General features: G+C 41.0%; 1 protein-coding gene across 2 annotated transcripts in view; it reads left to right on the forward strand.

The window, feature by feature from the left end:
- The window catches only part of ERN1 (endoplasmic reticulum to nucleus signaling 1), a 32483-nt gene that overhangs the window by 6775 nt on the left and 1835 nt on the right, over positions 1–23873 (forward strand). The window contains exons 2-21 of one of the 2 annotated variants that reach the window (XM_030287542.4): positions 3022–3133; positions 11570–11603; positions 12552–12624; positions 13286–13358; positions 14466–14588; positions 15204–15305; positions 15729–15990; positions 16601–16679; positions 17376–17538; positions 18348–18466; positions 18793–18984; positions 19565–19820; positions 20019–20109; positions 20423–20612; positions 21106–21205; positions 21646–21845; positions 22054–22201; positions 22649–22776; positions 23317–23440; positions 23678–23745. In XM_030287542.4, the coding sequence (XP_030143402.4) occupies positions 3022–3133; positions 11570–11603; positions 12552–12624; positions 13286–13358; positions 14466–14588; positions 15204–15305; positions 15729–15990; positions 16601–16679; positions 17376–17538; positions 18348–18466; positions 18793–18984; positions 19565–19820; positions 20019–20109; positions 20423–20612; positions 21106–21205; positions 21646–21845; positions 22054–22201; positions 22649–22776; positions 23317–23440; positions 23678–23745 (2637 nt within the window). Of the gene's footprint in view, positions 1–3021; positions 3134–11569; positions 11604–12551; positions 12625–13285; positions 13359–14465; positions 14589–15184; positions 15306–15728; positions 15991–16600; positions 16680–17375; positions 17539–18347; positions 18467–18792; positions 18985–19564; positions 19821–20018; positions 20110–20422; positions 20613–21105; positions 21206–21645; positions 21846–22053; positions 22202–22648; positions 22777–23316; positions 23441–23677; positions 23746–23873 lie in introns of those variants that run through there. The other variant, XM_030287543.4, reaches the window with a different exon arrangement.

Here is a 23873-nt window from a genome sequence, read left to right on the forward strand (position 1 = left end):
AAGTGGTGCTTCTCCCTTCCCACACCAAGGGTCCTACACTGAAAAACTTAGAAAAAGCTGTTGGGATTTCATGATCTTGGTTATATCCGAGAACTTTCTGAGAACTGTCTAGAACTGACTAGGCAACAATCCGGTGTTCATTTGGTTTTCCACTTGCAGGAAACTTGCAGGAGCACTTCTTCGGCTACGGTTTTCTTTCTCTGCTATTCAGCTTATGATTGGAGGGAAGTACAGAAATGTTTTCCTGCTCTGAGTGCAGTGTGCAGAGGAACTATTTTCATGTTTGTACTTTCTGTTGGGTCTCAAGTCCTAGGAACCTGCTAAAACATCAACAATCTGGAAGACAATACTGGTTACTGATGTTTTGATCAGGGTTTCAGAGCTCACATTTAATTCCTTAATTTCTGTATCCTTGATGCCCCAATAAATACATATTCAAATGTTAAATATGAAAGTGTTAAATCTACAGTCTACAACAAGTAATGTTCTATATACACTGTGTATTCCTGATATGTGATACCCAACCATACTCATGTGGTTATTTTACAGGCAAATTTTTACTGAACATGTTACATGTATTTATTTCTTAATCAGAAGACAGGAAGAGAACATGGTTTTTGAAGAATATACTGATTCTCTAAGATAGAAGATAAAAGATAAGACTTGTACAGAGAATAAGAAGTAGCCTAGAAAAACAATCTTAAGTCTGTATATGCAAACGATGTTGTGGATTTGCTGTATGTTGTATTTTAGTTGCAACTAAACTTCAACACTAGTCATTACATTCTGGGTGTTAAAATCACACCTGCAATTTAAAGGAACTTGAATAGTTTAAATTTCCTGTCTTTAACTGTTTTATTTTCTTGCTCAACATACTGTTTCACTCTAGGTGCAGTTTCACTGTGTTTACTAAACTGAGCCTCACAATCAGATGGTTTTCAGTGCTGAAGGGTTGTGATAGTAGAGCGTGGGTCATGTCTTCCCCCTCTCACTGTGGAATCAGCGAATCTGGCTTGTTAAATGCTGATTTAAGGAAGACTGGAATAATGATGATTAATCAACTACACCATTCTAAGTGTAGTATTGTGTACAAAAATACCTAGGGGACAAAATTTTCATTAATTACTTTGATACAGTGGCTACAATAGTTAAACAAAAGTAGTAATACAGACAACTGAGATCTCCTAACTTTACAACAGAGCCTCTCTGCTCTTACACCCAATCAGGTCGTTAGGCTTGAAAGGTACTGTGAGTTCAGTTCTGATCAGGAGAATCTTGAAGTGCTTTTTTATAGGGCAATGTGAGAGGAACTGTTATGCACTGTCCCTGTTTGAACAAACACGGCAAAGTTTAATCCCAGATGTAAATATTTTATCTAAGTGCAGATGGCTGTACAGCCCGGATAATTTACAATGTCATGTAATGAATATTATATTTATGTGTTAAGATAATTCTCTCATTCTTTTTCTGGCCTTCTGGTAATTATTTCTGATCTATGGTTTGTGTACTGTTGACTTGTACTTCCATTTCTTTCTGCATTGTATGTTTTACAATTGTGTGCTCCAGCTGATTATGACTGGAAAGAAGCATATACAGTATTTATAGGTGCAACCTGAGTGTTGGCTAGTTAGCACTGTGTTATATTATCCTTTTAGCTCTGTGCTTTGCCTGAAAATATGCTCTAGTTGGATTGCACTAAAATGTATGGCTGTTCAAAGAAAGTTATTCTTTGTATTTTCATTCGGCAATTAAGTATTTTGCTTTGCAGTAATTCTAACATGACCAGTAATTATTTTTTACAATAAGTCATTGAAGACATTAATTATGTAAAATGAATACATTTTCATTTTTTGTGGTAGGTTAAGAACTATATATAACTGTGAAACTTTGAAACGCGGCAGGTGTCACGCAGATGAGCAATGCAGATACAGCCTACAAATGAAAAGTTACTTGAGCAAAAACTTGAGCCCTGGAAAAAAGAAATGGGTCAGTCTTAGGCTGTCTGGGATCATCTTTAGGCAGGAGGAGAAGAGCAGGCATTAAATTAACATGCTTGTTCTACTGTGTGATGGAACACCTTGGACTTAGTTCCCACAATAATTGCATAGTTCTGAGGCCTTGGTGTTTGTGGTGATGCCCTTTTAATAAAATTCCATTTTCTGCAAGGGCCAGGCTCAAAACTTGCTTGGGCTGGAGGAAGGACAGTGGCACCAAACTGCTCCCCAGAGACAGAATGAATTGGAATGTGAACTGGAGGTTTAAACCCTGCAGCCAGCTGCTTTCTCAGAGCTGACTGTGGATGTGCTCATCCTTATGGATCATATTCCTTAACAGTGTTATTTACTCTGTACTGCTGAAAGACAATATTGGGAGATATGAGGTATAAAACCACAAGAGATTTACCAGTATGGATCTTCTCCAGCCTTTAAACTGCATCTATCCTAAATATTTTACCCTTGCTCAGAGGCAGCTGACAATGTTTGCAGCTCCATCTGTCTCAGCCACATTGTTCAGCCAGTATTGGTCATTGTTCAGTTGTATTTATCCAGGTTCCACCCAGCTGATGTCTTCATTTCTAGGGGATTGAACCTGGCAGAGTATATTCTGTGTACCTGAGAGGACAATGGGTTTGACATCGACATGGGGGTTCTCTGAGCTGCTCTGAACTTCCTCACTCTTCATAACTTACTGCATGGTCTTTTTGCCAGTCCTTTCCTAGATCAGCCCTGTCTCTGGTCTCTCCTAATTCTAGTGCAAGAAGACTTTGATATCAAATTGAAAATGGAGGTGGAGTTAAAGCAAAAGTCTGTTTCTAGAGGAACTTAGCACAGTAACATCTGCAGTGTTAACAGCAAATGAACCAAACCAAACCAAAAACCAATCACTGAATTCAAAGGGGCAAGAAAATTGTTCAGTCTGTGCATTTAAAAGAAGGGATGTTCTAGCCCATGTACTGTCTGACAGTTATGAGCAAACTCTGTAGTAAATTATCATACTCATCATATTGTTTTTTCTTTCCAGAACACCAGCTCAGTAACTGTGCCAGAAACACTGTTGTTTGTTTCAACCCTGGATGGAAGTTTGCACGCTGTCAGCAAGAGGACAGGAACAATCAAGTGGACTTTAAAAGAAGGTGAGCAGGAGGTGTCCTGATGCCCTCTACTCAATAGCAGAAATAACAGTCAAATTAATTGGCAATTCCAAGAGTTGTAAGATCTGGTAAATACTTTATTTTCTTTTTATATTTTGTTCTTGTTCCAGAATTAAGCTGCAGTGTTTCTAGAGTCATGTTCATCTTCATAACTTTACTTGTAGGTATTTTCCAGGTTTATGTGAGTTTTTTTTAGGTTTGTGGGGGCTTTGTTTGTTTGTATTTTCCCCTGGATGTTTGAGGTGTGGTGGTATAACTGGTAGGTGTCACGTTTTATGGGAATGACTGCAATATAAGCAAGCATGGAACTGAATAGATGTGTCAGCTTGTGGAATTGATGGCAAAGGGATTGCATGATTCTGTCTCTGGAATACCCTACATTCTGTGGTGTAGTGCATATCATGCAAACCTCGGGGATTTTTCTATAAAAGATGTTTAGGAACACACAGTTTTTTAAATAAAAGAACTGCACTTGTATAAAGGAATTTAACATTGTTCAGTGACTGGAAGTCATTTTGTAATTTTAATTACTGAGCAGAGCTAGTTCTGTCTTGATGAAAAATTTAGTATTTGTAAACAAAATTAGCAAGTTTTGTTTAGTGGTCCTCTGATTATGTGTGGCAGAGGTGATAGTAGCACCTTCACTTCTAGAAATAAATTAGAGGGTCAAATGGAAAGAGTCAGTGACTGCATCATTCTGTCCTCTGTTTTTAAACCTGTCCGTTTAGTATGTGAGCTGAAGTGGTGGGAAATGGATTGTGCCTATCTGGTGTCTGCAGTACCAACCAGTTGTTCTTCTTTGTGAAGCCATTTGTATTTGAAAGCAGATCTATCAGACAAAAAGTTAACTTTTTAAATGAGCAAAGAATGCTTTTGTAGCTCTTAGAGTAGAAAAGGCTAAGCCAAGTATTTTCTTGAAGGATCTTGCTTTTCTCCAGTCTCCTGTTTAAATTTAGACCCCCTCCTTTTCCTGAACAGCCCTGCCTAAAAGCAGGTTGTCAGCTTCCCAGTTTAGTGCTGCTGTAGGCTAAGAAAAACTTGCTGGTCTCTTTGTCATTCCAGTGACACAAACATACCCTGCCTAGTCCTCGTCTAGAAGGGCATCACAACTGGCATTGCTTTGCAGCCACACTTAGTAAGTGGCAAGAGGTTTTTTGAAGAAGAAATGAACACACTTTGGTAACGAAAATGATCTTGGATCAGAGTGTGTTGCTCAAGGAACTTCTCTTGTTTAAAAAAGAATTATTGCAAAACTCTTGTTGGTTCTGTAGAACTGCCAGACTGGATAATCTAGTTTTATGGAACTTCTTGTTTCCTCTCTGCTGCTAACTTCTGCATCTTATGTGTATGGGTTGTGCTCACTTGACTTCTGCAAAGCACTTATTGCTCCCTAGTTTATTTCTGTGTAATAGGGCAGCACACAGGGGTCAGTGAGAGAAGAATTAGTGGTAGGTATCAGTGTTCCAAGATGCCGCCTGAGTTAACAGAGTTAAGTGGACATGGAACAAGGGCCTGTACATATAAATTGTAATGCGAGGGGGGTTATTTATTTTTGCAAATCTCTATTTGTTGGTGGTCACCCTTTTTGGTGGGAGGCCCAGCAGACAAGACAGTGTTGGAAACAAATGAGAGCAAATTCAGCTTTCTGGGCTGAACCCCTGGAGAAACCTAATAGCACAGAATTCAGTATTAATATTAGTGTATAAACACAGGAGTTGGGTGCATTCTGTCTATCAGCAACATGCTGCTGCTGTAACAGAGACTACCTGGCAGGAAGGTGCCTGCACTGCAAGCAGTGCTCTTGCAGGTGCCATTTTACCCTGATTACAGCAGATAAACCATGTGTTGTAGCTCAGGTGCTTTGAGAAGTTATGGAGGTCACCTGAAACACTGCAGTGGCACTCACCAGGAAGGGAACATTTTATTACTGCACTTGAGCAGCAAAGTATTTAACAAAGGGCAATTCAGGTACATTTTATTTTCATTAGGGAAAAAAAACCAAGGCCATGTTCATTATCGGGCAGTGCTTAAACAAACATGAATATCTTGCCATGTGTGGCTTGTTTTAACTTAGCACTGAAGCTTATCTTAGGTGTGTGGAGTAAATGAGCCAATGATTATCAGCACAATAACATGTTTGGGTTTCCGTCCTTCATGGAGTGCTGGCAAGAAAGGCAGTCAGAATAGCTGTGCTGCCCATAAAGCAGGCAAAAACTAGGTCAGTTAGGAATAGGACTTCCCACTGTCAGAAATAAGCTGTGACCCTGCAGTTACATGTGATGAGACTGTGGACTTACTAGTTGAGGGTGCTTAAAATCTTCATTTCCTGTTGGCTTCAATGAGTCTTGTTCTCTGGCAGCTCTCAAGATTTTTCAGTGAGCAGGTAGCTGATGCTGCTCATTTCCTGGGCCTTGGAAAGCTGGCAAATGGTTGGAAAGTTTAGAGAAAAACCCATATTCCTCCTCCCCTGAAATTTCTGAGAGGCACCCTTGCTTGTGCTGTGACCCCACACAAACAGGTGGTGTTGAAGGCACCCGTTGGAAAGGCTGTGGCTCATATTTCACATCAGTGGTTGAATGAGGCTCTTGGTGCCACGCCTGATCAATACAAGGAGCTGTCAGCCCTGAGTGACAGTGGGACAGGCTTCTGTAGGCTCACACGTTTTCTGCACTTGCCACTAGCAAGATACTTAGTCAGCATCCTCAGTAAGGTTCCTTGGGATGAAACCTCTTTCCCAAAATTGATGGAAATAAAGCAACTTCTGTAATTTCCTACAGACCTCTTTGAAAGGTACAGAGGTGCAGCGCTTCAGATTTGTGTTTACATATAAGTGGACAGAGAAAGAGAGGGTCACGAGAACCTGTTGGCAAGGCAGATCTGGAGAAAGCTTTCCTCCTTGCTGTCAGACTTTATTTCACAGTTCTGATTTCAGTGTGAGCTTTAAGAGTCTGATTTTATGACTATGCTGTTCTCTCACATCTTTGTAAAACTCACCTTGTATGTCTCTGTTAACTCAAGAGCTTGGTTTATTGAACACAATGTTGAATTTGAGATGCTAAGGCTGCAGTGTTTCAAGCTGTACTCTTGGGCAGGCCGTTCCTCTGTTCTCTCTGTCCTGTTGTATTGTTCAAAGGGATCTATTTTTTTTTTTTTTTTCATTCACCAACTCCATAAAAGTTTTCCCTTAAGAACTAATGCAAAGTATTTTGCCATAAGAACATTTAATAGATGCAGATTTGGATCTTCATTTAGACCCAGGAGAAATCTTGTTATGATCTTCAGTTCTTTGTAGCAGTCAAAAATGATGGTCGACAATCAATTTAAAAGGTTTTGATTTCCAACACCTCACTCATAACCTGTAGATGTTAGAGGGCTGTTATGATAAGACAAAGGTCTAAAGATTCTATTTATGGGATCCAATATACAGATTTTAAAGGACAAGTTTGAGGTCTGTAGGTCCTGCTTTAGTAACAGTGGTTTTCCCATGCAAGAAATAATATCTGTGTGCATAGTTGTAAATTAATAAGGATTATCAACACAAAACAGTTGTAGAACAGTAGTTTTCAGCAAATTTCAGAGCATAGTTTGTGACTCTAGCCTCATTTGCTGTCCCTGCAGCAGCAGATGAGGCTGACTGGGTTTAAATTGGCCCGTTAGCCCAAACCTTGTGGTAGGGCCTCAGGGCAGGAAACCGTTTATTCCAGCTCATTCCAGTGGGGCAGTGGCTTACTCACCGTTTCAGCCTCCCACTTCTCCTTTCCAGTCATTGGCTCTAAGGGCACATTACAGTGATGACAACATGCAACTTTATCTTTATCTTGTATGTTAAAAATACTCATAGTTTGGGCAAAGGGCAGATTTATCTTACGATATATTTGTGAAAGATGGAGAAAAGTCAAATGCATTATATTTAGCATATGGTTACATTTTCATAAGGCCTTTTTCCATGTATGTGTGCAAAGTGTGGGTCAGAAGCATCTGAAACATATTATACACTTCTGCCCACTCACAAATATATTCTGACCATGATGCAACCAAAACTGGATTGGGACATCTGCCTGCTGCCAGGTCAAAATGTTCATTTTGGGGAAGTGGAATAGAGCCAAATAATTTACCAAATTACTGGGCAGACTTTATGTTAACAGGTTTCTAATAACTGCTGTACTTGTGAACGAACACTTGGAGTTCTAGAATAAAACTTTATAATGTGGGATCAATCTCCCTTTAACTTTTTTTCTTAACAAAGGTATTTTACAATTTTTTTGCTAACATAGGCAAGAGCAGTTCAGAAAGCTAAAGCTGGTGTGTGCTGAATTGTAGGTTTTTAGTGTAGGTATCAATAATATAATCTGTCTTAGTGGAGGCTGCAGGAAAAAAAAAATTGGAAACCCATGGAAATATGTGTAGAAAACTCTATCTTCTCTCCAGCACTGGAGAGAAGCATTATATGGCTAGAGCACCATATTTACAGAATGTTGTCCTGCTTCCTAACTCACTCCCACCATGCTCCAGAGTTGTTTTGACATCTGTTTTCTTAGCCTAAAAAGTGAAAAAAAAACTTTCTGTAGGACCTTGCAAGAATTTGGCTTTTTCCTGCTACATGGAGTGGAAGCTTGAGGGAGAGGGAGATGTATTTTTCAGTTTTATCACATTTTCTGTCCAGCTTTCATTCCAGTACAGAATAGTTGCGGCTTTGTTCAGTGGTTGTCACCACTGCTGTTGGCATTAGAACAGATCAGGCCTGTTAGAGGGACTTTCCCAGTTACAGGGAACTGCAGTCCAGGGAGTTTTGAAAGCAGGTGATGTGGTTCAGTCCCAGCATGTCAACACTGGAGAGGAGAGCTCAGTGCTCTTGACTTTTGTAAGAACTTTTTCTGTTTGATCCCTTGTGGAGCAAAAGGTGACTTCAGTCACAAGGGCTCACTCTTTTACTGGTCTGTGTTCAAGCTATGAAAACTATTGTAAGAACTGGCAACAATTAATTGAATTTAAGATTCTCTTTTTATCTCAGAGCAAGTTTTTATTTCAAAACAAACTTTGAAATAGAGGTTGGAACACGCCCCAGACCACATGAAAGTGAACATGAAGAGTTTATTGTCTGTCTTCAAAGGATCTCTGCAGAGCCATAGCCTGGGTTCAAGATCATGAAAGTATTAAGAAAATGAGAAATAAGAAAATGAGAAAATCACCTCAATAGCTAAAAATGTAGAGAAATGGCTTTCCACAACCTGTCTTTCCAGGTGGATGGTGCTAGTAGTGACAGGAGAAATTCTTTCACTTTAGAAAACTAACTCCATCGTTGTGAAGAGCCTCATGCATGGAAATTAATCAGAAATCCATAAATGCTTTCTAACAATTCATACACAACACTTCAGTGTACAGGAAGCCATCAGAATAATCAGTGTTCTGGTTCACGTGCCACTAAGTAGTAAAAAAATTCCTCCAGATTTGTCATTACTTCTTAATCTGTTCTATCTACCACTTTTTTCTCTTTGCTCATAAATTGAGTTTCAGTTACTAAGAAATCAAGTAAAAGCAGGAATTTTTAAATTTCTGATGAAGTGCATGATGTTGAAGAAATGGTACTAAAGAGAAATTCAAGGACTTTCATGACAATGATGCTTCTGTGCACACTGAATAGCTTGGGATTTGCCATAAGACTCATTCATGTCATCTGATAGGCAGCAGTGCTTCAGAAAAACACTGTAAAACATAGAGACATTCATGAGACTTCTGGCATTATTTATTAAAGTGTAGAAGACATTTATTGATGACATTGGAAACTGCTTTAAGTGACAATTTCCCAACAGCTTTCAGAAATACAAGCTGAGGGATAAAAGCTCAATGCAAGTAATTATTGCACAGATATGTGTGTGTGTCCTTTCACTGTTGTGGTACAGTGTGGTCAAGAAAACCATGCAGAAATTCTCAGATCTTTAACTGGAGCAGAGAGCAGAGCTTTGTTTTGGCTGATAAAAATAGATTGCCCAGTCTTAGAAAATTAAGTAAAAACAAGCCCAGAAATGCTTTGCTGTATTACTGCTCTCCAGTGTATTTTCAGGATAGAGAAGGAACTCAAGGGAAGCATTACTAATCAGGCTGGCCTGCAAATGTCATGGATAAACCAGGATCAGTTGCTAGAAGACATAATCTACCTTTGAAATTTCCTGTAATTGTTCACATTTTCCTGAGCATTGTTTGAAAAAAACCCTGAAATACTGAGGTATTTGAGGCAATCCCACTCTGTGTTGGTCTGCTGAGGTGTCCTGCCAGTAACAGTGCAGTTAGCAAAGTTGGAGATTGATTCGGACTGTAGTAGTTTTACACTGTAATTTCATATAACAGCTTCACACCACCATGTAATTCAGAGAAGAAACAGTCCTCTAATTAAAATTAAAAGTTTCTGAAGATTATTCTGACAAGAAACTATTTATGTTAGTTAGTCTTATGTTTTGCCCAGGTTGACCAGAAAGTGATTTTACAGAAAATCTGCATTGTTGTACTTAAACACTAAATATGCAGTCACTTCAAAAACAAGTTGTGCAGCTTTGTTACTCCTAGTGATCACTGAGGGCATTTTTAGGAATAGGAAAGAGTTGCCCCAGTGCTGCTTGTGAAGCTGTTGTTGTCTTACAAGAGTCACTGTCACCATAGGTGAGAGTTTATTTTTTTACCATGTAAGACACTCTCTGTGTAATCAGTTCAAGAGACTTACAAAGTTTATTTGGCTTTTGCCTTTAGCAATGCTTGTAGCATTTGCAATAAATCTTACTTAACTGAGCCAGGTGTTGCTTGTTCTGAGCCAGGTGTCACTTGTTCTGATTCATGATGATGTTTCTTTCACAAAACTGTGCATTCCTTTCCCATGAAACATTGTGCTTACAAAACTTCTTGCATTTGGTCTTTAATGTCTCTCTTCTTTTAGGTAATTTCACCCAGACTTAGGGATACCCTGAGTTCATAAACTTGGTCTCAGTTTGCCTTTAGTTGTTCAACCCAGCAGCTCAGCTCAAGTCAATCCACTGTATATGATGGGGAAAAAATGTTTTTTTCTTGCTTTTCCCTAGGATGGAGAGCTGATGATGTAAGTCACCATGTGCTGTATTAGATATTATAAAGCTTGTGGAATACTTCAAGCAAACACTGAGAAATAATTGACATATAATCAGTGAGAGTGAGGGTTCCTCCCAACATATCCTGAAACCAATTTCTTCACACAGGGGATAGAAATTATTTTCATGATGTAGTTAATATAATAAAAGGTCTGACTAAGCAGCCTGGTCTGTAGAGACAGATACAGAAGATGAGTCACTAAGCTCCTTTGTTTGAATGTTAGTTATTCGTATGGCCATTGATGTGTGTTTGGGTTCTCAATGAATTAAATGGAGTTTATTTTGACACCTTTGGGAGTGTATCCTGGACCATTTTTTAGGCTTGAAGAGAAAAAATTACATGTAGTTATGTTTTGAACAAAGCTGCTCTGAGAGTGTTTACTGTTGTAAAGGTAACTATACTGTTATCCCTCATATCTTGCTTTCTTTCTGTCTCTGGCATTAAATGTGCTTCTTTAGGTGGCTGCTGCTTTCAGCTGTGTTGCAGCCAGAGATCTGCTTGGGTAGGGGGTTATGTTTTTTTAATCCATGTAAAACCAGGTCATCCTTGCAGGCCATGGCCATCAAACCCAGCAGCTGGTGTGGTGCCGTGCCCTGCAGAGTGGTACAGACTCTGTAAGCCTTGGCTACTGAACCCTGAATTTCCTGTTCTTGTCTTGCTTAGCTCTGCAGATATCCCAGTACACTCAGGCTGCCCAGAATCTGTGCCAGTTTCCCAGTCAAAGGCTGTCAAAACATTAGTGTTTTGTTCTTATTTCCTTCCTGTTGCATCATTATGTTTGCATGGAGACGGAAGAGTTGAAAAACACTGTTTGCCTGGTCATTTTTCATAGTCTTACTCAGAATCATTCCAGTGGAGTTTGATTTTCCCTGTGGAAGTGGATATTCTTAGAGGATTGCATCCTCTTCTGAGGTATTTTCTGCCAGTATACCCATTAATAACTCATGTTTGTATTGGAAATTGTAGAGTATGTCTTATAAATCAGGATACTTCTATGGTGTTTGCATCAGGAGTGAAAATCCTGTGATTCAGGATTTTGTAAGCTCTCATTAATTTTGAAGTATTTAGTGTTGGTAAAACTGAACAAAGGACTTCAGAAGACTTTCTCAAGTGCTTTGTAGTTTCCCATTTTATGAACCAAGTTCCAGGAACAAGAGGAGACTGCTCAGAGTTTACTTTCAAACTGTGAATCAACCTTTCTAAAAGGAGCAAGATGCTGCAGGCCTGGCTTAATCCTGTATCTGGTGAGTTCAAGGGATTATTGAATTACTAGTATTTTGATTTTTTCTTTTTCTGTGTGTGCAGATCCTGTCCTCCAGGTGCCGATCCATGTGGAAGAGTAAGTCTGTTTCCTTTATCTCATTTACAACTTGTTCAATTTTCATTGTCATCTTGAAATTTGGTTTAATTTTAACCAAACCCATCTGTGTTCTAGACAAGATGCACACCTTGCAGAAAGCCATTTAAGGTGGTTTAGGGAACAGATAAAAGGATAGGATTAGCTACATCTAATAGCTAAGATGAAACATCCTTTCTGCAGCCTGTTCTCTGGAGCCCTTGTTGGGTTTGGACATCAGGGCTGTGAACCTGTGCCATGGGTGGCAGGTGGGAAGTGGCAGAGCCAGGACTGATTCTGGGTTCTGTACTTACCCCTCTCAAACAGAGACTAAAAACAGTGAAACACAGGAAACTACAACCACCACCACAACCAGAATCTGCAAATGACGTCCTTGAGCTGTAAATTCACATTGGTCCCTGCAGCAACTTCACATTTAGCTAGAAAATTTGGGGCTTGAACTTTGTCTCTGAAGTCAGTGGTGACATCCTTTCTTTTTTTTTGATCATAGAACCATAGACATTAGAGTTTGAGTGAGTTTGGGGGTCTTTGTGTATTTGCATGTAGGGATCCATTTTCCTCTCATATTTACTTAATTCTGGCAACTCTTCATTGTTTCTTGCCTTCCTTATACTCTCTAGTTTTATTTATTTGTTTGGGCTTGTTCTACATCTGTGTCATTTTAAGGGCTTATAGGTGTAGTTTAAAAGCTTTCACCTGAATCAGTGCCTGCCACATTTGGATCTTTGTGAATTCAAATACGTTAGTGGTCTTATGTTTTATCAGTTCTGAAACTTCCTTATATTTTTAAATTTTCACAGTTAATAAATTAAATTAAAAAAATTTCATGTTAGATGAACTTCTCTGTAAAGCCAGTGCTGACCACAGTTTCTTTCTTGCTTTCTGAGAAGCACAGTACATTTTTATCATTTATCATTGCTTCAATTCTAGGCCAGCATTTCTTCCAGACCCAAATGATGGCAGTTTGTACACACTTGGTGGCAAGAACAGTGAAGGCTTGACTGTAAGTATATTTTAAAATTCTCTCCTAAAAAGTGCTCCAGTCAACCTCATGCCTTTGCAGAAGGAAAACATACTTATATTTTGTTAGAGCAGAATGTTGCCACCTTGTGATTCTCAGGAAGTGATTTCTACTTGAAAATATCAACACCACATCTTGTCCCCATGTATGACTTTTCTGTAACTTGCTAAAATAATGGTAATTACAAATAAAATTTATGTTTTGTTATCCAAATTCTGATTAATCTCTGTGTGATTTGATGGGAAGGGTGTACCCAAAATAACACCAATTAGATGTGTGACTCTCTCCAAACATTTATATTTCTAAAACCATCTGCCAGAAGCAGGATTAATAAATGCTCTGTGCTAACCCCTTTAGAAGATTTTATAGGATTTAGCAAGCAGACAAAAATGCTGAATCTTTCAAATTAGTCACCAATCCGTGTAGGCCACAGCTGCTGCCTAATGCTTGACTTTCATTTTTAAACTTTGTGGTGACACTCAGATAAAATGTTTGGCTTCCTACAAGATTTTTTTCCTCAGCTGCTATGATTTCCCTTAGGAACTTTGGTGGTGTTATTTTAGTATTTACTCTGACTGACTTCTCAGGTATTATAATAATAGAAATAACCAATACAATTATTGCTTGTTTGTTTTTCCCCTAGAAACTTCCATTTACTATCCCAGAGCTGGTGCAGGCATCTCCCTGTCGCAGTTCTGATGGAATCCTTTATATGGGTGAGTTCAATTTTTATCTCCTGTAGATTGTAAGATGTTCAGCAACTACAAAATGTAGAGACTCCCAGGCAGACTGAAGGAAATAGGCCTTATTTTGGGTATTATGAATTTTCATAAAGCTTTCTGATAACAGAAAATCTGATTAATACAGAATGCAGTTCCTGTATAATGATTACAAACAGTTGGTTTTCCTGAAGGAGAAAGTACCTTTTCTTAGCATGAAATGCCTGTATGGGGATTTTTTGTTTCTTGAGATGCAGTCTCTCAACAAAATATGACTTCTACTTAAAATCTTCTCATAATTATAAATGTCATTGACTGCCTGATAATTAGGATAAAATTAGAAATCCCACTGCACCACAGTTAGACATCCTCCATTGTCTGACATACAGTCAGTTCATTTATAGTACAAATAATACATTTATTGCTCACCGTCCTGACTCATGGTAATTGCAGATGGATTTGGGAGGAGAAAAGGAGAAGAAAGGACAGTTATTACTTATCATAATAGTAAAATATGTGACGATCAGAGTGAGCTTAGTTTGGGGTTTCTAAATCTCCTGAAGGGCCAGTGCTCCTTCTGGTTATCTCCTTCATATCTTGCCAGTAAATAAGAGAAAAATGTTTATTTGAAGCTTCTAAACACAACATTCATGTATTAACTTCTAAGAAATTCTTAAGGCCACGGCTCACATAGTCTTGAGTGGGATGTTTGAATTACAATCCTTAAGCAATTTGAAAGGTGTAGACCCTCACTTTGTTTTCCACCTCCTGTCTTTCACCATGAGCACTTCAGTCTCCTCATCTGAGAGCTCATGGGATCTGCTGCACTCAGAGCTTTGTTAGATTTTATGTGTGAAAAAATTCAGCCAATAGTACTTACTCTTCTAAATATTGTATTTGGGCTTGGGGTTTGTGGTCAGTATTTGGGATTGGCCAGTAGCGCTAAATGATGAACCTAAGTCTAACTATGAAAAACTGTTCTATTAAAAATGCTTTATTTGTGCTAAGTCCATGAGTCTAGTAAAGAAAAAAGAAGACTGAAAAGCCCAATGAAAGTGCAATTTTTCCTATTGAATGGTAATGTGACTTCAATTATGATTTCAGGTAAAAAGCAGGATATTTGGTACGTGGTTGACCTCATGACTGGGGAGAAACAGCAGACCTTGACTTCCTCTTTTGCAGAAAGCCTCTGCCCATCAACATCCCTCCTGTATCTTGGGAGAACAGGTCATATGCTTTTTTTCCCTGTAGTTTAAAAGAAAATTCTGATTTTTAAAGTTTAGGTTCATAACAAATGACCTTGTGGTCAGTTCAGATTTTCAAGTTTATTTCTTGGAAAAACTTCAGTGAATTATGACTTTAGACTGTACGCAGAAGAATTATTAACTTTAGCAGCAGACAGGTAATGTCTTCTAAACTTTGGCAGTTGGTCCATTATTCTTTTTGTTGACTAAGTGGCATTTGTATTGTAATTAATGGTGTATTCCAGTACCAGCTGTGAACTTTTTGTTCTGTACCACACAGCTTTTAAAAAACTGTTTAAAGAAGCTGGAAATCTGTTTAAAGAGCAGATCCACTGACATCACAAATTCAGTGTGCTAAATAAGTGGTAAAGTTTGACCAACTCCATGGAGGTGCTGACTAGAAACAGGAATAAGTGTTACAGACTTGTTCTTTCATCTCTCTATCAATGTTCCCTTTACATTGGATAGTGTTGGGAAAAAAGGAAATGCTGACAGCCATGAATTCTGTGTGGTGTTTGAGGAGTGTCTCAGATTTGAGAAGATTGGTTCTATTCTCTCATAGGTTTTTTTGCTTCACAGACTGTATATTTTTTAACAGAGTACACGATCACAATGTATGACACCAAAAAGAAGGAGCTGCGATGGAATGCCACCTATTTTGATTATGCAGCTACTTTGCCTGATGAAGACATAAAATACAGTAAGAATTTAATTGCTGTCTCCCCCACCTACAATGGAGTTTTGTATGTAGGCAAAAATATCCTAATTTTTTTGTGTGGTGCATGTATACTTCTGCCCATTTTTATCTATCACATACTGCAATTTCTAAGTCCTGTTAGGTAGCTTCAGGTAGAATGAGTCCAGCAGGGTGCAGCTCTTGAAGGTGTGATTCCTTAAATTGGTGAGAAATGGCAGGAGAGGCAGCAAATCTGAACTCTGGTGCACAACTAGATTGCAGTGCTCCTGCATGGCAGCTGGACTTGTGTCAGCCCAGTTGTGGCTGAGGCTTTGCTGCTCAGCTGCTGTGCAGTGAAAGGTGTGGTGGTGACTGCAGTCCAGAACTGTTCTGTGCATGATCAAAGCTACAGAATCCAGGTAACCTCCACATGTTTGTGCATTGCAGAAATGTCCCACTTTGTGTCCAACGGGGACGGGCTGGTGGTGACCGTGGACAGCGAGTCTGGGGACGTGCTGTGGATCCAGAATTATGCATCCCCCGTGGTGGCCTTTTACATCTGGCAGCGAGAGGGGCTGAGGAAAGTCCTGCACACCAACGTGGGCATCGAGACCCTGCGCTACCTGACCTTCATGTCAGGGGAGGTTGGACACATCACCAAGTGGAAATATCCCTTCCCAAAGGAAACAGAGACCAAGAGCAAACTAACGTAAGCCTGGGATCCTGCTGTTCTTACTGTCCATTTGAGAGCTTTGTCATTAAACAGAACAGTTAAGGGGTGTGCTACGAGTTGCAACATGGTGAAAAGAATGCACAAAAGCATTTCTAGCTCTCCGGGTGTTCTTTTATATAATATTTGATCTTTTAGTGTGTAAAGTCAGAGACCAAACCAAAAAAGGTATAAACTTAGGAAGTGTATATTCATAAGTTTTATCAGATGTTCTGTGTTGAATAGTTTCTCACAATGTGGAATTAAATTTGTTTTCCTAACAGGAAGCCTTTCACGCTATAAAAATGGTGCACAGCATTTTGGCAAATGCCAGTTATTGAAAAATGCAGAAATAGGACATAAGTTATGTCAAATGAGCAGCAGTTCATTATTGTGAATAATGAACTGACAATGCTTTCATAATTAAAAAAAAAGACTTCATAGTACAGCAGTATTTCAAATAATTTTACAGATCAAGGCTTTTCAAGATACAAATACTGATGATTTGGGAAGCTCCTGCATTGGCTCTGCAGGGTTGTGCTGCCCAGATTTTAGCCGAGATGTTAACACATCCGTTTGCCTGCTGCTAACAGTGACTGTGTTTCTGCAGCCCAACCCTGTACGTAGGGAAATACTCCACGAGTTTGTACGCGTCGCCCTCCATGGTGCACGAGGGAGTCACTGTCGTGGTAAGTGGGGAGCTGCCGGTGGGAAAGTGCCTTTCTGAAATTAGTGCTTTCCTGGGCTTGGAAGAAAGGTTGAAATGGAATCATGCATAAAATTAAAATAGAAAATAAAATACTGAAGACTGTACATCTACAGAAATTTGAGGATTTTGAGATTTTTATCAACAAATGCATAGCAAATTAAGTTTCCTGAAACAATTAACAACCATAGAATACATGACCATATTTGAGAATCATTTCCAATGCTGCAGAGCAGTAACTGCAGCTCCCTAGGCACTGTGCCAGGCAGACTCAGCAGGAGCAGACCTGAGGTTACTGCTATTGCTGGTGCTTTGTAGTTCATGTTAAATTTGCTAATTTGTTCATCAAAGTAACTCCCCACAGACAGGAAACTGCATCATAGTTCTGTTTTGCTCATTGTGGCTGCCAGGTAGGAAATACGGATCCTGCTTAACTGTAGGGGAAAACAAAAAAAGAGTAATCTCATCTCCCAGGCAACATGTCCCTGAAAAGGTCCAATGTCCAAGGTTGTGGGAGCAGTTGCTAAGGGCATGATGGCCCTGTTTACTCACAGTGACTTTGCTGCTAGTAATCTCTTTGCTTGCCCACCCATTTTGACCTCCAGATTTTAAATTTAGTTGCCTGTTTAAATATTCAGAGGTCACAGTAACAGTAATTGTAACACTGATCTCTCTGCAGCCCCGTGGCAGCGCCATTCCCTTGCTGGAGGGTCCAAAAACAGAAGGAGTCACCATTGAAGACAACGGCGAGTGCGTGATCACGCCCAGCACTGATGTCAAGTTTTCGGGCAGGCTGAAGGAAAAGCACAAACTCAACTACTGGAATGACTGGCTGCTGATAGGTGTGGGAGCCCTGCCTGGCCATAATTACTGAATTCTAGTAATAGTGTCTAATTTATCCTCATTTACATATAAAAGACTGTGTTACATATCCACCTGCCTTCTTTTTATCCTAAGGCTCCTGCCTTATTCTGTAACAAGGTGAAGTGCTCCATGTGTGGAAAATTATTTATTGTTTATTTGCCCCCTTCCACAGAGAGGGGTATATTAATTTATTATTTACTGTAAATACTGTATTTGGGTGTGTTTGGATTTTTTTATTGTGCATGCTGTTACTTTAATTCTCATCATATGGATCAGACAGTCATATTTTCTCCATTTTGTAGTTGGATTAAAACACAAAGGCTGAAGATAATGTTTATTAATTCTCAGCCTGTCCTGTGTGTCCCAAGTCCCTGAATTTTGGAATTGACTTTTCAGTGCATTTTCAAATTTGCTTCAAAAATGAGGAACTGTCTGAGGTTCAGTTTGATGATTGGTGATAATTGAGTGATGTATGTGACAGGAGCTCTGGGGCAAGGACAGTGTGCAACTTTCAGCTTTTTTAAGTGCCATCTTTCTCTTCCCATGATGCCTTTCCTTGCTAATACCCTCTGTCCTGTATGTCAGGCAGTTCCCTGAAGCAGTTAATATTTCTCTGCAGCTCTCAGTGACCTCTGCCCGCCATTTTCCCTCTCCTTTCTCTTTCCTGCTCTATACATGAGCATCATGTTTTGTGATGTTCTCACTCTTCAGCAAAGATGCTCTAATCAAGGATATATTTCCTAAAAAAGGACAACTTTCTGTTTCAACAAATGTATTTTATTTAAAGGGCACCATGAAACACCATTATCTGCCCCCACAAAGATCCTGGAGAAATTCCCAAGCAACTTACCAAAGAGGCCTGAAAATGTGATTCCAGCTGGCTCTGAGAAAGCCACTATTGAAGAGGTTTGTGATGAAAATAATTATCTTACTGCATGAGAAAAGAATATACTGGAATGGAAGTTGGGGAAGGATACAGAAGGAAAATGCATGAAATTACTTCACATTTTTTGTGTCAGATGTTCGTGTACTTAGCACATAGAATCACTGGTATGAGGAAATACCATTCCTTGTTTCAGAATTGAGCCTTTCTACTGCTATTTTTTCCCCACATGCAAACTTTGACGTGGGTAGGTTTAGAAATGACTTAAAAAAGATGTAACAGAAAGGCTGGCTCTGAATGCCTCATTACCCACAGAGATACTGAGCTAACAGAGCTTTCTTTGCCTCAGGTCATTGACATTGTTGAAGGTTCCTCAACAGAAGGGCCTCCAGCTGCTCCAAAGGATATCGAGGAGACTCCTGCTCGGCCCATCCCACGGCCAGAGGCTCCAGTGGACTCCATGCTGAAGGACATGGCCACGATCATCCTCAGCACTTTCCTGCTTGTGGGCTGGGTGGCTTTTATCATCACCTACCCAATGGTAATGCTGACCTGGCTTGATGTGCTCTTGAGTGTTGGGAGCATCAGGAATGTTCTAGAGCCCAGAAATTATGCAGGAGTTAGTGAGAGACTCTAGAGATATTTCCCTCTTCACAGATGTGCACTGGGGAGCAAAGGCACAAGTTTAACTTAACAGGGATTTCTTTGGCCATATGTACCAGCTCTGGAGAGGTTTTCTTTTCCATCCACCAGTTGTGGTTTTTGTAGCTATTACTCGTTTTGGATATGATCTCAGCACTACTGGCTTCACTCCTCTCGTCCTCACCTGAACCACTGTCAGATTTTCCAGGTTTTGGATGAAAGCCTTTATCTTTCTGTGGTTTAAAGACTCCTGGTCAACCTAGTAACAGCTTTTTTAACCAAGCCATGTGATTTCTCATGTTGGCAATGGAAGTTCAGAATGAAATAGAAATTGTGAGTGAACGTTCCCCAGCCTGTGTGGTTGGCAGGGACAGGGCAGGAGAGTTTGGCTCCCACCTTTTAGAAGTAGCTCCCCAATAGCTGTAGAGTTCCCTTGCACGACCTGACTGACAAATCTTCACTGAGACCCTTTATCATAGAGTGTCCACCAGCAGCAGCAGAGGCAGCATCAGCTGGAAGAGAAGATCCAGCTCCTGCAGCAACAGAAGCTGCCCTTCGGTGCTGCCGGTGACCTCCCACCCGAGGCAGATTTCCTGGACACGTCGTGTGGCCGGACGGAGAGCTCAGCTGCCAGCACCCCAAACCTGTCCCCCCGCGCATCAAACCACTCTGCCTATTCCAACATCTCCACATCTGATGTCGGGAGCTGCCTCTCCACTGAGCAAGAAGATGGAGGTAAAGTTGACTCAGTGTGGTTTATTGTGTTTCTGTTTCCCCAGTCCGTGTGATGGTGTTTATTTCTTTTGATCATATGTGTGTTAAATTTAAACATGAGCTAAAAGATTTTTACAGACTGGTCCCAAAGTCTGTGCAGTTGTAAAAGGCTGCCTTACCCCATCCTAAACCAGTGCTTGTTTTTCTTTTCTTGTTCAGATGAAGAAGCAAATCGAGTGATTGTTGGCAAGATTTCGTTTAACCCTAAAGATGTACTGGGACATGGTGCTGAAGGGACAATTGTTTACAGGTAGAAAAGAATGTGTGCATTAAACAGACCATTGCTGTGTTTGTTTTAGGTTCTTTTGATTTTTTTTTATAAAAGCCCTCACATGTACCATGAACAGAAATGAAACTTTCTGCATATGTCTGCAATATTTTCATGCATTTTCTTCACTAGCAAAAACTACTTCCCTAAGAAGTGTTTACTGGCCAAATGTACTTGTTTCCAGGATAGGAAATGCTTTCATTGGCCTCTACAATGGCTTCTGTTGTCATGTTTTCTGTACGTGGTCTGGCTTCAGAGTGTCAAGGGCTGTTGTGCTTTCCCTCCCTGGCTGCAGGGGCTCCTTTGATAACCGTGATGTGGCAGTGAAGAGGATTCTTCCCGAGTGCTTCAGCTTCGCAGACCGGGAGGTGCAGCTGCTGCGCGAGTCCGATGAGCACCCGAACGTGATCCGCTACTTCTGCACGGAGAGGGACCGGCAGTTCCAGTACATCGCCATCGAGCTGTGCGCTGCCACCCTGCAGGAGGTGACCTCCAGGGCTGGCAGCATCTTCTCCCTGCAAGGCCTTCACCTCCCTTGAGCTTAAGTTGCTGAAGTGCCTGACACAGGGGATGTTCCATTTACTCCCACTGTCACCTCTGTGACAATTCCATGTTCCTAGGACAGGGGGGTTTTCAGAGCTGTAGGAAGACATCCCTAACCCTGGACTGATTTATGGACAGAAGTTGTTGTCCTTTGATTTTTAACTTGTTTGTGAAGGACTCCTAGTCATCTTGCCCCTCCTACCATGCAGACTTTGAAGACTGTTTTTTCTGGAGCACAGTGCTATACAGAATTCTAGCTCTAAATGAGACTAGAGATCATCACCTTCAGCCAAAAAAAAAAAGCTCTTTGCTGTGTGTTACCAGCTAGCACAATTTATCCAAACACATCTCTTTTGGTGGGTGAAGTGCATGGATTTATTATTTATGCAGCTTCTAAGCAGCGCTGTGGCTGACTCTTCTGGTTCTCTGTTGCAGTACGTTGAGCAGAAGGCCTTCAGCCACCATGGCTTACAACCCATCACTCTCCTGCAGCAGACAACCTCTGGGCTAGCTTACCTGCACTCCCTGAATATTGGTAAGAATGACTCTCCTTTCAGGACTGGATGGAGAACTAGAATTCTTAGCTGTAAAATAAAGAGAAACTGGTCTGGTTCTGTTCATCTGGCCTATTGGAAGGTGACGTATGGCAGGGGAGTTGAAATGAGATAATCTTTGAGGTCCCTTTGGACCCAAACCATTCTGTGGTTCTATGATTTGACACTGGCCTTGTCCCCGCAACATTCTGCAGCCCTGGAGTTCTAAAACAAGTCCTTACTGTTGGCACAGGGTGCTGAAGTTTTTAGATTGGGATAGTTTTTAGATCGTGGAATGAAAAAAAATGAAATTACCAATGAAAAGCATTTGAAGTTATGACTTTGATTTCATGAATGGTGGTTCAGCCTTATGAAAGGTCCACTTAAAAATTTACAAAGATTGTTGGGACTGCCTGAGTGGATAAGTGGGTGTTTGTAACAGTCCACAGGGACCTGAAGCCCCACAACATCCTCATCTCGATGCCCAACGCTCACGGGAAAGTCAAGGCCATGATTTCAGACTTTGGGCTGTGTAAGAAGCTGGCGGTGGGCAGGCACAGCTTCAGCCGCCGCTCGGGCGTGCCGGGCACTGAAGGCTGGATCGCCCCAGAGATACTGAGTGAAGACTGCAAAGAGAACCCTGTAAGTCCTCACCCTTCCCAGGCTGCCCAGGACCAGGCCAGGCCCTAAAATTGGCAGCACTTGGTCCTGGCCCCCAGGCTGCCTTGCAGCTCAAATCTGTGAGTTGGAAAATTTCCTTCTGCTCTCAGATGCAAAATAACCACCCTGTGAGCATCAGAGATTTCAGGGGAAAAAGATGTCGCTGCTAGTGAAGGCTGTTTCTTTGCAGACATACACCGTGGACATCTTTTCAGCTGGCTGTGTCTTCTATTACGTGGTGTCTGAAGGTGGCCATCCCTTTGGCAAGTCCCTGCAGCGGCAAGCCAACATCCTGCTGGGAGCATACAGCCTGGAGGCTCTGGATGCAGGGAGGCACGGTAAGGACTGCAGGGATCCCTGCACTGCAGGGATCAGTGAGGGCCCAGGCTGCTGAACACCAACACCAGTGACAGAACCAAGGCCCACAGTTACTCTCAGCCTGGCAGAGAGGAAAGTTGTACTCCTCGGGTCCTCCTGAAGTAAAGGGTCTAAAGTTCTTGGAGTTAGTACCCCAGAGCAACTCTGCAGTCTTGACTGTGAAGTTATTTCCTGTGTTTAAAGGAAGAGAGAGCTGAACTTTGATATTCTTAGTCTTTGATAGTCTTTCTGTTGGTTGCCCAGCACATCTGTGAGGGAAGCTCTTGAACTAGCAGGACAGGAGGAAGTAGAGGCCATAATGAATTTCTGAAGTACAAAATATTATAAAATCACGTAATTTTACTTTTCACTACAGTCTAAGAACATAGAGAAAATAAAATAATTTTCCTGTACACTCTTCCTTGCAGAAGACATTGTTGCTCGTGATTTAATAGAGCAGATGATAAACATGGACCCTCAGAAACGGCCATCTGCCAGTTGTGTGCTCAAACACCCCTTCTTTTGGAGTCTAGAAAAACAGCTACAGTTCTTTCAGGTTTGTGGTGACCTTTCCTCTCGGTTTTCAGGGCTCCCGTAGACTGGTACAGGTCTTGAATTCAGTGTCTCTTTTGTGCCTGAGGTAATAGAATTCACAGCCTTACTGTGAAGAGAGCCCAGTTATAAAACCTGGGTGGAGTTCCTGACCAATTAGCTTAGTCTTACAGCACATCTTTCAGAGGGAGCCAGAGCTGTTACCAAGGTCAACTGGTGGGAGGAAGGTCTCCTCTAGCAGCTGCAGTATCCACAGAGAGCGTGGCCAGGAGGGTTTTCAAGAGCAGGAGTGAACAACCACTGAATCCTGATGTGGGGTTGGAAGTGGCTGAGAGCTTGAGTTCCTTTCCAGCCTTATCTTCTCCTCTGTGCTAAAAAGGCTTTGGCAGAGGCTTCTGTATCCTATTCCAAAGCACTGTCATGGAATGAAGTGGGATTCTAACTTTACTACCAGGACAGGCTCTAATGGGCCAGAAGCAGCAATTGGAAAATATTGGGAAAAACTTGGAAATAAAACTAGAAATAATCTGAATATCTCTTTCAGGATGTTAGTGACCGGATAGAGAAAGAATCTTTAGACGGTCCAATAGTCAAGCAGTTAGAAAGAGGTGGAAGAGAAGTGGTGAAAATGGACTGGAGAGAGCACATCACTGTTCCTCTTCAGACAGGTAATGGACAGCATTTTGTCAGAGTGGGAATCACCTGCTGTTCCCAGTTTGCTGGGACAGAAAAATAAGGCTGACACTCTTTCAGTTTTGGCACATCATTGTTACTTGTCAGTAAAGCGTTTCTTCAAATGCAAGTACGTGTTTGTCCTGAAACACACCTACAAGGATCTGTGGCTGCAGCCATACACCCCAGCACCTAAAACTGCATCACAACACAAAAATTTGTTTCTCTTGCAGATCTTCGAAAATTCAGATCCTATAAAGGTGGCTCTGTCCGGGACCTTCTGAGGGCGATGAGAAATAAGGTAAAGGAGTCTTTTCCTTGTGCACTCTGGGTTCCTGCCGCTGGCTGCTGTTGTTGCCAGCCTGTATCAGACCCTGATTTAGTTATTGAGCTCCTTTACAAGAGCCCAGTAAGGGTTACTGTGTCCAG

This window comes from Taeniopygia guttata, chromosome 18 (genome assembly GCF_048771995.1).
Source record: "Taeniopygia guttata chromosome 18, bTaeGut7.mat, whole genome shotgun sequence".
NCBI lineage: Eukaryota > Metazoa > Chordata > Aves > Passeriformes > Estrildidae > Taeniopygia > Taeniopygia guttata.